We start from the raw sequence: 13370 nt of genomic DNA, 5'->3' as shown, positions 1-13370 counted from the left end.
CTTTTGTCACACACGGTAGGTCGTTGTGTAGGGCACATCTGCCCTGTAGGAATAAATCTTATAGGGAAGTCATAAAGCTGGTTGTAGAGGAGTTTTGTAAGTTTAACCTCCAGGTAAGTCTATAATAAGAGTTACCTGTACGGTTTAGGAGATATTCCCCTTGCAGTGCGGTGCTGACTGCAGCGACGCATGCGCACACACAGGGGATTCTCGGCTGAAAGTCTGACAGACGCCAGAAATCTCCGGCACGCATGCATGACGATATCGCGGCTCCGGCCGCTCACAGCACCAGAACCGCGATACCTGAAAGACGCGGCGGGGGAACGTGTCAGCTCCCTGGGCGTGGATCGGGCGAGATGTCGGGGGGGCCTCGCTCTCAGGTAAGTATTTCATAATGAGCTCGTATGATGGATCAAAGCGTCTCTTCTCTCCCCCTCCCCCCATAGAGGTGATGGAAGATCTCTATCAGTATGTCAACCCCCTGAATGGACGTCACTCCCCCATGGTAGCCAGAGAGACCCTGGACATTGTGCTGGCCAACAAAGATGTGAGTCTACCTGGGTCAACTCCTGTGTGTGTGTGTGTGTGTGTGTGTGTGTGTGTGTGTGTGTGTGTGGGCGGGCGGGCGGGTCGGGCCTTTGGGGGGGGGGGGGGGCGGTGTGTGGGCGGGTCGTGCCTTTGGGGGGTATTCATATTGTATTGTGACTGATGGTGACTTTGTCTCCTCCAGCGGCTGAACTCCTCCATCATCTATGACAGAGATTTCTCCTACAACTTCTTCGGGTTCAAGGTGAGCTTTGTACACATTAGAGATCCGTCACTCTAATCTGTGTGCTTAGAGTTGTCATGACTGACACCCCCCCCCCCCCCCCCAACTACAAAGGGGAGCAATCCTGGGGAGCCCCCAACACCCCCTTCCACTGCAGGCAGGCGCTCCCCCCCCCCCCCCCCCCATAGAGCTCAGCCAGATTCTTCCTACATTCATCTGGAAGGTGAAGTACAGGAAAAGCTGGAATGGTGGCACTCATCCTGTGATCATTCTGTGCAGACAGCGGGGTGACGTCACACAGCTGCTCCTGCCTATGGGGGGGGGGGGGGGGCGCACAGGATGACCGAGAACCCCAGTTTGGTCTACTCTAACCCAACTCACCGTACAACCACACCAGACTCTGCATTTCCTTTTAGCCCCTCTGTTATCACGGGGTTCTAGGTGTGCTGAATGGATAAAGGGGCTCTTGACTTGGGACTGTTGTATACCTTTTACTAGATGGTTCGAGGTGTGGCTGTACCCCATTGTTCTATTGTTTGCTTTTTGAGCAACCTATTATGGGATGTATATGTGGTTTAGGTGGGAGGGGGGGGGGGATTCCTCTAACAGCTCTCTCTGCTGATTGGACGGTGTACTCATGAAGTTTGAATAGACCTGTGTCCTGTTACTGGTGGAGGTGAAGTCTACCCCATTCATGTTCCAGCTTTGCAGCCAAACGAGTCCTGCCTGGTTCTTGGTAGTAATGTGCGGCTATAATATCTGATATCTGTTTTCATTCATACTGGAGGAAGCGGTATATGATGGAATCGCTCAGGCGGTGTGTGGATTTTCCGTTAAAAAGCTTTAAAAGCCTTTCCAACTCCTCAGATTAGCTTTGGCGAGGAGCTTTTTTATTCTAGAATATTCTTCTCACTCCGAGGTTTGTGGTGCTATGTCACATGCGTGGTGTGATCGCGGTTTACACATACGCACCCTGCGGTTGTATTTGTGCTGCTTCTTCCCATTCACACATCTAACAAGAGTGCAGCTGCCATCTCTCGCCCCACTGGCGGATGTGTCTTGGGTGTCTGTAAGGGCCCGGGGCCGCAGGAGGGGGGGGTACCACACGGCTGGCTCTGTAATTCTGATGGGCAGCTATGGAGCCAACACATCGTTTTCACTGTGAAGCCGGCTCTACAAAACACGCTACTGCCCCATCAGCCTGTGATTAAAGGTTCACCCTTTGGTCATGCATAGTACGTACAGTGGAGCTCAGGGCCGCCCTGTTGGTTGGATGGAAGGTTGTCAGAGCTCAGCACACACACTCTACAATCTGATTGTACAATCTGTGGTCTCTGATAAGACCCGTCCTGTTCTTCCAACAAAGGAAGGAAAATCCGATATATAAGGTGTTTTCCACCAATCCTTGTGAGAGGACAGCAGTGTCACCGTAGTAATAATCCCTCCATACTGCAATCAGCACTGGGGGGGGGGGGGACTGCTGCGGAGACACCGCTGTTCTCTGAGATACCAGTAATGGTGGGGGCAGCCTCTAGGATGTGGGGGGGGGGATTGAAGTGTTTTCCTGTCACCTGATCTTCTCACTTCTCTTCCAGACTCTGGAGCGTTCCTATTTGTTGAAGATAGATGGGAAAGGTATGTTAGTGTGGGAGTCACATGATCCTCTCTCTGCTCTTCCTGATTGGCTGTTCATGAGGATAATGTGATGTGTCTGTGTCCTATGTTGGGGGTTCAGTAGTTTTGGGGTTGTGTTCTCTTATACTGATCATGTAACATCTCTCCCCCTCCCAGTGATGGATGATGGGGGGGTGGGGGGGGGGTCCTGTGGGGCTCTGTGGTGGCTGTTGGAGGGGGGGGCAGGGGCTCTGTGGTGGATGTTGGGGTTCAGTAGTAGAGGTTGTGGTGTTCTTATACTGAACATGTATATCTCCCCCCCCCCCCCCCCCAGTGGCGGAGCGCCCCCAGCACATGCCAGTGGCGGATGATGGGGGCGGGGAGTTGGGGGTTCAGTAGAAGAGCGGGGGGACGGGGTTTCTTATACTGATCATGTATATCTCCTCCCAGTGGCAGAGCGCCCCCAGCCACAATGCTGATGAGGGTGTCAGTTCTGTGGTGGATGTTGGGGGTTCAGTAGTAGAAATCGGGGGGGGGGGGGGGGCGGGCTTCTCATACTAATCATATGTATATCTCCCCCTCCCAGTGGCGGAGCGCCCCCAGCACATGCCAGTGTCGGTTCTGTGGTGGTTGTTGGAGGGGGGCTCTGTGGTGGATGTGGGGGGTGCAGTAGTACAAGCGGGGGCGGGGTTTCTTATACTAATCATGTATATCTCCCCCCCCCCCTCCCAGTGGCGGAGCGCCCCCCAGCACATGCTGATGAGGGTGTCAGTTCTGTGGTGGATGTTGGGTGGGGGGGGGGTGGATGTTGGGATTTCAGTAGTAGAAATCGGGGGGCTTCTCATACTGATCATGTATATCTCCCCCTCCCAGTGGCGGAGCGCCCCCAGCACATGCTGATGAGGGTGTCAGTTCTGTGGTGGATGTTGGGGGGGGGGGGGGGGGGGGGTGGCTCTGTGGTGGATGTCGGGGGTTCAGTAGTAGAAATTGGGGGGGCTTCTCATACTGATCATGTATATCTCCCCCTCCCAGTGGCGGAGCGCCCCCAGCACATGCTGATGAGGGTGTCAGTTCTGTGGTGGATGTCGGGGGTTCAGTAGTAGAAATTGGGGGGGCTTCTCATACTGATCATGTATATCTCCCCCCTCCCAGTGGCGGAGCGCCCCCAGCACATGCTGATGAGGGTGTCGGTTGGAATCCATAAGAACGACATTGAATCCGCCATAGAGACGTACAATCTGCTGTCGGAGAGATGGTTCACCCACGCCTCCCCCACTCTCTTCAATGCCGGCACCAACAGACCCCAACTCTCCAGGTATGGATGACTCTCACTGACACCCTTCTGTTTCTAAAAATACTAGTGCCTGGCTCTGAAAACGTTACTTTCAGGATCGGACTCAGAGCAAGCATGTAGTCAGGGAAGTCGCCTGTAAGTCATGTTGACAGTGTTTAGGCCTGAAGTGCATCATGGGAAGGGGTCACCTGTGGCGCCCCCTATATCTGAAAGCGTCGGGTATTTTGCAGAGGCTGCAGTGGAGTAAGCTGCACTTCTAAGGATGTCGTTTTGTAAATCCTGTTAATGCAAGGCTCTCAATTTAGTTTGGTGGGGGGGAGGGGGTGGTATAATTGTGAATTGTGGCTCATCTCCTCCTGTTGTCTTGCAGCTGTTTCCTCCTGTGTATGAAGGATGACAGCATTGAGGGGATTTATGACACACTGAAGCAATGCGCTCTCATCTCCAAATCTGCGGGTGGGATTGGTGTCGCCGTCAGCTGCATCCGAGCCACTGGAAGTTATATTGCCGGGGTGAGTGTGACATGAGAGGGAATATGGGGGGGAGGGGGGGTGTTGTGGGGGGTCAGAGTGACCTCAACAAAACCTTTCCCTGAACTGATAAAACCTGTGTGTGCACATTGCATGACTCCAATACAGTCACATGTAAACCACAACCAGACATGTTGGTGTTCTCTGTGGTCACCGACCCTTCTACTGAGAACTTGTCTCTCTATACATTACTATAACTACAGGTTCCTTCCATGTGACATGACCTACAGAGTCCTTCATAACAACCCATCACCATAAAAAAAAAAAAATCGTAGTTAGTTTTATAATAGAGGGAGGTGTGGCAGTTGGGTTTGGGGAGGGGAGGGACTCTGGGTCGGGTTTGGGGAGGGTCTCTGGGTCGGGTTTGTGGCGAGGGTCTCTGGGTCGGGTTTGTGGCGAGGGTCTCTGGGTCGGGTTTGTGGCGAGGGTCTCTGGGTCGGGTTTGTGGCGCGGCGAGGGTCTCTGGGTCGGGTTTGTGGCGAGGGTCTCTGGGTCGGGTTTGTGGCGCGGCGAGGGTCTCTGGGTCGGGTTTGTGGCGAGGGTCTCTGGGTCGGGTTTGTGGCGAGGGTCTCTGGGTCGGGTTTGTGGCGCGGCGAGGGTCTCTGGGTCGGGTTTGTGGCGCGGCGAGGGTCTCTGGGTCGGGTTTGTGGCGCGGCGAGGGTCTCTGGGTCGGGTTTGTGGCGCGGCGAGGGTCTCTGGGTCGGGTTTGTGGGCGGCGAGGGTCTCCTGGGTCGGGTTTGTGGCGCGGCGAGGGTCTCTGGGTCGGGTTTGTGGCGCGGCGAGGGTCTCTGGGTCGGGTTTGTGGCGCGGCGAGGGTCTCTGGGTCGGGTTTGTGGCGCGGCGAGGTCTCTGGGTCGGGTTTGTGGCGCGGCGAGGGTCTCTGGGTCGGGTTTGTGGCGCGGCGAGGGTCTCTGGGTCGGGTTTGTGGCGCGGCGAGGGTCTCTGGGTCGGGTTGTGGCGCGGCGAGGGGTCTCTGGGTCGGGTTTGGCGCGGCGAGGGTCTCTGGGTCGGGTTTGGGGCGCGGCGAGGGTCTCTGGGTCGGGTTTGGGGCGCGGGGAGGGTCTCTGGGGCGGGTCTCTGGGTCGGGTTTGGGGCGGGTCTCTGGGTCGGGTTTGGGGCGCGGGGAGGGTCTCTGGGTTGGATTTATATAAAGGGATCTTTTTTTTTTTTTTTTTTTTTTTCCCCACCAGACGAACGGTAATTCGAACGGCCTGGTACCGATGTTGCGGGTGTATAACAACACGGCGCGTTATGTGGATCAGGGAGGGAACAAGGTAAGTGCGCTCTGTGTGTCACATTGCACTTCTCCTACCCCGGCTTGTGTCTGAATTGTTCCCGGAACCTTCTGTTTTTTTTTATTTATTTTTTTTGTCCTGTTAGAGGCCGGGTGCATTTGCCATCTACTTGGAGCCGTGGCACTACGACGTGTTTGACTTCTTGGATCTGAAGAAGAATACGGGCAAGGAGGAGCAGAGAGCCAGAGATCTCTTCTTTGCCTTATGGATCTTATGAAACGCGTAGAGTCCAATGAGGTAGATAAATGCTCCTCAGCTTACTCGGTACTAGGGCAGTGATGGCGACCCTTTGCACATCCAGATGTTTTTGGAACTACATTTCCCATGATGCTCATGCACTCTGCAGCGCAAGCTGAGCATCATGGGAAATGTAGTTCCAAAAACATCTGGGGTGCCAAGGTTCGCCATCACTGGTATAGGGCGATTCTCAGTGCCTAAAATGTGTCTCGTCTTCTCTTCATAGGATTGGTCCCTGATGTGTCCCCACGAGTGTCCTGGGCTGGAGAATGTTTGGGGGGAGGAGTTTGAGAAGTTATATGAACGGTGAGTGGCGGTTTCCATGGTTCTCCCTTCCTGAATACGGTCCACATTGACCGGTCTGTGTGTTCTCCACAGGTATGAGAAGGAAGGCCGGGCACGCAAGGTCATAAAAGCACAACAGTTGTGGTACGCCGTCATAGAATCTCAGACAGAAACCGGCACGCCATACATGTTATACAAAGACGCCTGCAACCGCAAGAGCAACCAGCAGAACCTTGGCACCATAAAGTGCAGCAATCTGTGTACAGAGGGTGGTGAGTACACCAGCGAAGATGAGGTAGGTACCTTTTTTACCAGGGTGGATTGTACATGGTAAGATGGGTGGGTAATCTGTGTATGGAGGTGGTGGAGTGCTCCAGTGACGAGGAGGTAGGTACCTTTACCAGAATGGATTGGCCATAATGGGCAAGGACTCTTACTTGTTTCTGTAGATCACGTCTACATGGGACAACTGGCTATGGTAATGGTTGGAAGATGGCGGACTCGGGCCATGGAAGAGGTGTGTAGAATGCCATCTTCCATCCTTCACCCACATGAGGAGGCATTCTACACACCTCTTCCATGGCCCACATCTGCCATCATCCATCCATTACCACAGAGGAGGCATTCTACACACCTCTTCCATGGCCCACGTCTGCCATCATCCATCCATTACCACAGAGGAGGTATTCTACACACCTCTTCCATGGCCCGAGTCCGCCATCTTCCATCACCACAGAGGAGGTCTTCTACACACCTCTTCCATGGTCCCAGTCTGCCATCTTCTATTACCACAGAGGAGGTCTTCTACACACCTTCCATGGCCAATGTCTGCCATCTTCCATTACCACAGAGGAGGTATTCTACACACACCTCTGCCATCTTCCATTACCACAGAGGAGGTATTCTACACACACCTCTGCCATCTTCCATTACCACAGGGGAGGTCTTCTACACACCTCTTCCATGGCCCACGTCTGCCATCATCCATCCATTACCACAGAGGAGGTCTTCTACACACCTCTTCCATGGCCAACGTCTGCCATCTTCTATTACCACAGGGGAGGTAGACTTGGGCCATGGAAGAGGTGTGTAGCAGACCTCCTCCAGTCTCAGCTCTTTGGATTATTTGTATTTTGTGGTTGGTGGACATTAGACTTCAGAAAGCAGTCAGCCCATTGTAGGACACCAGTTGTGACTGGCGGAATTTTGCCCGGCCCTACACTTGTATAAATGTAGACTATTTCTTTACTTTGGGACGTGTTCTGCAGTTTTTACCCATCACAGAATGTCCTCTGTAACCTTTTTTTGTGGTTTCCAGGTGGCGGTGTGTAATCTGGCCTCCCTCGCCCTGAACATGTATGTGACCTCCGATCGCACGTTTGACTTTAAGAAGCTGGCGGACGTCACCAAAGTCATAGTCCGGAACCTGAACAAGATCATCGAGATTAACTTCTACCCAGTTCCTGAGGTAAGCCTTGTCCCCCCTGTCCCTCGTCTTTCCCTGCCCCTCATCCCCCCTGTCCCTCATCCCTTGTCCCCGTCATCCGTTTTCTGTACTCAGTGTTGTATCTTGTGTCTGACGGCAGGCGGAAAAATCCAACAAGAGGCACCGTCCTATCGGGATTGGAGTTCAGGGTCTGGCAGATGCCTTCATCCTCATGCGGTACCCATTTGAGAGCCCAGAAGCCCAATTACTGAACAAACAGATCTTTGAGACGATTTATTATGCTGCCCTGGAGTCCAGCTGTGATCTGGCCAAGGAGCTCGGGCCCTATGAGACCTACCAGGGGAGCCCCGTCAGCAAAGGGGTAAGACATGCTCTCTTCAGGGAGGAGGAGCTTCCTGCCTCCTCCAATGATGGCTCAATGTCTCCTCCTCTCTCTCTCTCCTCAGATCCTGCAGCCGGATATGTGGAATGTCACCCCAACCGAGCTCTGGGATTGGCCGACTCTGAGAGAGAAGATTGCCAAGTAAGTTGCCAAATCCCTCCGAGGGTGGAGCGCCCGTACCCTGTTTTCATTCACTGACCAAATTGTATCCCTTTACAAGAGTGTATGTGCCCCCCCCCCCCCCCGTGTAGGGCTGGGTGTGTACTCGTGCCCCCTCATGTTGGGCTGGGTATGGGGTGTGTACTCGCGCCCCCCGTCGGTTTCTTTGCTAGTAAAGGTGGTGGTCTCGGACTTTGCAGGCACGGTGTTAGGAACAGTTTGCTGGTCGCTCCCATGCCGACTGCATCCACCGCACAGATCCTGGGGAACAACGAATCCATCGAGCCATACACCAGCAACATCTACACCCGCAGAGTCCTGTCCGGGGAGTTTCAGGTAAGGAGGGGCTTCTGTAATCCAATACTTGGGTTCCGCTGTGATGTCATACACTCGCACATGCAAGATCCCTCTGTGATGTCATGCAATCTGCTCCCACCCCCCCCCCACCTAGATTGTGAACCCTCATCTACTGAAAGACCTGACGGAACGTGGCCTGTGGAACGAGGATATGAAGAATCAGATCATCTCCTGCAATGGCTCCATACAGGTAATGCCTCCATAGGGATCTGTGTGCCGGGAGTAGATGATCCCACAGATCACTGACTGATCTTCCCTCTCTGAATGCAGAATATTCCCGAAATCCCAGATGATCTGAAGGAGCTCTACAAGACGGTGTGGGAGATCTCTCAGAAGACAATCATCCAGATGGCCGCCGATAGAGGAGCCTTCATCGACCAGAGTCAGTCGCTCAACATCCACGTGGCCGAGCCCAACTACGGCAAGCTGACCAGTATGCACTTCTATGGCTGGAAGCAGGTATGTGGTCTGTACGTTTAAAGTAGAACTCCACCGGGGGCGTGGTCTGACTCAATCCATGAGCTGGGCCGACATTGGCCCGATTATGGCTTCTGAATCTGCAGCGTTGTCTCCCCTCCGATTCCCTCCTCCCCATTCAGCTGTGCAGTGACGTCACACTGATCCCCTTCTGGGTTGTCTTCTCTCTCTCTCTCTATCTCTCTCTCTCTATCTCTCTATCTCTCTATCTCTCTATCTCTCTATCTCTCTCTCTATCTCTCTCTATCTCTCTATCTCTCTCTCTCTCCCCCCCCCCCTGATGGCTCTTCTCATTCTCCTCTTTCGCCCCCCTCCTCCTTTCCTCCTTCGCCCCTCTCCCTTCAATAGATTATCTAGGAGTTCATGTCACTAATTTCTCCTCCCCCCCCCCCCCCCCCAGGGACTGAAGACTGGCATGTATTATCTCCGAACCCGCCCGGCTGCCAACCCCATCCAGTTCACCCTGGACAAGGAGAAACTGAAGGAGAAGGCGGAGCTTATCACCAAAGAGACCAATGAGGAGGAGGAGAGGGAAAGAAACAAGGCGGCCATGGTGTGCTCTCTGGAGAACCGGGACGAATGTCTGATGTGTGGATCCTAAGAGTCCAATCTCTGGGTACTGGACACTATTGCCCCCTGCTGACCGCTCTGTATACGCACACTATAGTCTGTAGTCTCTGGGATTGGGGTCTTGTGAAGTCAGTATGGGGGTGGGGGAGGGGCGGGTAGAACTGCAGTAATGAGCCCCCAACCCACCCCCCCGCTCATTCTCAAGCACTAGAATTTAATAAATTGTTTTTTGTACAAAACCACCCACTGGCTCCCTGTTCTTCATCCCAAATATATTGTGTGTGGGGGAGGGGGCTGATCCCCCAGTGTCAACCCATCCCCCTCAATATACTGTATGGGGGAGACGGGTGATCACCACTGTGACGGACCCCCATACTCAAGATGAGTCTGCCTGCCGTAAATGCTTCATCTGTCCCATAGCCCACGATCCCTCAGAGCACCACGTCATGAGCCGTAATCAATGTGGGGTGAAAACATCAGGTAACAGATATACAACCCGGGACAACCTCCCCTCCCCCTGCATTCAGCAATAAGGAACACACAGGCATTGAAACATTTGAACAATAGAGCGCCTTATCAGCAGGGAGGGTTGTTGAAGGGATTCCCCCCCCCCCCCCCCTTCTCTGCCCTGCCCCTGGTTTACATGCCAGGAACACCAAACATCCATCCCATAATATACTTCTAAGGCAGAGAGACACAACAGAACAATGGGACACAACCACACCCCAAACGATCCCAGCAAAGAGTCCAACAGCATAAAACAACACTAATAAATTTATATATATCTATATATCACACACAAACTGTCTGGGCTGACTGCCCACCATCCCTGGGGTATACAAGTGGAGACTGAAGTCCCATCCACTTTTGGCAGGTGAAAACCCCTCCAGTGCTTACACAACATGGCTGACATCCTCCCTCCTGTCTCAGTGCCGCACATATTTCTGGGGTTCTGTCGGCGGAGACCAAAGTCCCATCCACTACCACAGGAACTCCCCTTCTGTTGAGGGCGGAGGCCAGCAGCTCTTCTGCTGGTTTGCTGTGAGTGGAGGCAGCAGTCCCATCCACCGATATCCGCTCAACCTGCAGTTGTGTGTAGAGGCCACCAGTGTTCTGCCCTGTTAGCACTTCAGCGGAGGACCCCCACCTCATCCACTCCGTCTAACTGTTGGGGAGTGATGGGCCCCTGGAACTGCTGCAGAGGTCTTGGACCCTCTGTTCCGGTGGCCAGCGCTTCAGCTGGGGAAGTCTCTGGTAACCCCCAGAGATGCTGCTATTGGTGCTGGGCAGAGGTTTGCAGAGCTTTGCCCTGTTGTCGGCTTTTTGGGGTGGCAATCTCTGGAGTTTCCACTGCCGATGCTCTGAGGCGCTGCCGGACAGGCACATTCCTCTGTCCAACCTCGTCTTGTGCAGAAACGGGTTCATCCAGATGAGTTAAATCTTCATCTGCCATAAGAGCTCCGCATCCAAAGGGTGGAGGGGGGCAAAGCACAATGCTGCTCTGCCACATTGCTGATTCTTCAGCTGTGATTTCAGATCGGTCGGCTGGTACTGGATAGTTCCAGGCAAAGGGAGCCCCACCCTGGCGCTGAGCAGAGTCTAGCCGCCGTCTGTAGGCGATCTCCACCTCCCAATCCAGACACTCCAAATCTTCCCGTGCCCGCAGCACTTCCGAGACATTCCGTCTTCCCTCTCTGTGCTCCATTATTTCCTCCAAACACCACTCCAGATCACTCCCAAAGTCGGGGTCCCCGGACAGCCTCCAGTACAACAGTCCCAGGCCACCGTAGTCAAAGCCCTTCCATGGGGTGTCATCCTCTGTCCATGGGAACACTTGGACTACATACCACTGGAGGGCGCTGTATCTCTCGTCCACTCGCATCTCTGCCCAGACCAGCCTGCTTAATTCAGCTGTCCACTCCTGGTTCGGTTGTCCCCCCCCCCCCCCCAATAACAGGATTTGCACTTCATACTGTGACCAGTACCTTACATGGATGGAGGGGAGAATTTTTCCCTGGTGGTGCTGCTCATGAGCTAGCGCTTTCTTCCAGAGTTGTAGGCGGGCAGAATCGGACCATCCCAGCAGGACCTGCACTGATACCGTCCTCTGTGCTGTATCCGCATCTCTCGCAGCCTCCTGTGGAATTTCTCTTCCGTGACGGCCGGTATCTGTACCTCTTCTGCTAGCCGGACCTTGGATCCCGGCGGAGGTTTGGATGTGTTCACGGCAATGAAGAATGACCCCACCACTGCCAACCAATTGTGACGGACCCCTCCCCCATGTACTCAAGATGAGTGCCTGCCGTAAATGCTTCCTGTCCGTTACCAGCTACAGACCGAGATCCCTCAGGGCACCCCGTCATTAGCCGTAACTCCATGTAGGGTGACAACATCAGACTCTATTACTTGAGGTGATTGTACCCATATTGGAGTAATTGTGACAGAGAAAATGGAGTACTTGTCCGTGATACTCTTTTTATTTTGCACTAACATTTTTCCCAAGGCCGTCTTTCAGGACAGCCACCATAGAGACCCCGGCTCCTCCCCTTCTAGGAAACACCACCTTCCGACACAGACTTAAGCCTCAACCTCCCCTCAGTTATGGTGTTTCCTCCGGAGGGGAGCCGACGCTAGTCAGCGGGGGAGGCTGAGGCTTTTTCTTTTACCTGGAGGAGATGGGGGTCTCTGTGGTGGTCCGGGTCGGAGGACAGGATGGCCGAACGGTTCCCTGGTGGCCATTGCGGTTTTCGCCTACGCCGCGCGCTCCAGCCACCCTTGGGTGGAGGTCTGGGGGGGGGGGGGGTGGAGGTCTGGGGAGGGCTGTTTTTGATGGTGCCTGGCGCAACATGAGGCGGCTACGTTCCCCCTTGTGCAGGCGGGAGCCAGATGACGGGCAATGTCATTTCTGGTGGGGGTGGGCTTCCTTGTTACTGTACACGTGTCTTCCGTTTCCAGACGCGGTAAACTCAAACGGTGGCGCTTTCTGGCTGGTAAAGTCCTTTTCGCCCTGTACAGACAGCGGCTGGGAGACAGGACTGTGACCACTAGTGCCTGGCATGTCGGAAGCAGAAGCTTCAAGAACTGGCCCAGGAGACGGCAGCACCAGCCACTCTAAGGTAAGGTGAACACTGGAGTGGTGTTCCCTTCCTATTGTATCAGTAGCTCCACCGGTGTATTCCCTCCATGGTGGTTGGGGGGAGAGGGGGTGTGTCTGGGACCCTGGTAGTTGGTCCTGGGGGGGGCACTCCTGGTGGTCCTCTGGTCAGTGCTGGTGATTGGTGGTGCTTATTACTCATATAGACCCTATTCCTCCCCATGGGTCTAAGAAGTGTCCTTTGTGTAGGGCTTCTATGGGGGGGGGGTCTTGGTCTAAAGCACTTTGTAGGGAGTGTATAGAGGGGCTGGTGAGGGAGCAGACAGCGTAGCGTGGCCCTTGCAGGCGGCGGCGCGGGGTGTGGCCCTTGCGGCATCAGTAAGGGAACTCTCTAGCACCTTTTAGGTCATTTAAGGAGTTCTTCTCCAGTTTTCAGTTCCCTCAGACCCAGAGTAACCTTCCACCAGCACAGCAGAGGGGTCCACCTATCCCCGAGGTTATGGTCCCGGTAGGAGATAAGCCAGAGGGCTCCAGGGATGAAGATGACGCGGATAGTGCCGTCTCAGACTCCCAGGGGGAGTCCGATGAGGATACTGTGGATGAATCCAAAAGGTCCTCCCGTTTTATAAGCTTTCTTGTGAAAAAGTGGAGGATCTCTTGGGAGCCGTTCTCACCACATTAGGCATTCAAGAGGAAAGGAAGACCTTGTCCCGGCATGATCAAATGTTCAGGGGCTTGGGGGAAGAGAAGAGGGTGTTCCCAGTTCACGAGGTCCTGGTGGATGCCATCAAAGAATGTCAGGATCCAGAGTGGAAACCTTTTTTTTTTTTTCTCAAGAGCCTTGAAAGGAAGGTTTCCAT

At 54.1% G+C, this 13370-nt stretch overlaps 1 protein-coding gene across 1 annotated transcript; it reads left to right on the top strand.

Annotated features, from left to right (window-relative positions):
• Positions 1-446: 446 nt before the first annotated feature.
• Positions 447-9658, top strand: LOC143958883 (ribonucleoside-diphosphate reductase large subunit-like; the record flags this gene model as incomplete). Its single annotated transcript, XM_077467866.1, is given in 17 exon segments — positions 447-547; positions 731-790; positions 2365-2404; positions 3536-3698; positions 4048-4189; positions 5398-5481; positions 5588-5711; positions 5714-5739; positions 5966-6045; positions 6118-6319; positions 7343-7492; positions 7611-7832; positions 7918-7994; positions 8213-8348; positions 8464-8559; positions 8640-8828; positions 9247-9658. Coding segments are annotated over 17 exon segments (2093 nt in total), but the record flags the coding sequence as incomplete, so codon positions are not given.
• Positions 9659-13370: the final 3712 nt, after the last annotated feature.

Source organism: Lithobates pipiens, unplaced genomic scaffold, assembly GCF_037356315.1.
Source record: "Lithobates pipiens isolate NorthernLeopardFrog02 unplaced genomic scaffold, aLitPip1_a1.2 Scaffold_63, whole genome shotgun sequence".
Classification (NCBI taxonomy): domain Eukaryota; kingdom Metazoa; phylum Chordata; class Amphibia; order Anura; family Ranidae; genus Lithobates; species Lithobates pipiens.
Note: the sequence above shows the minus strand (reverse complement) of the source record. Positions and strands in the feature narration are given on the sequence as shown.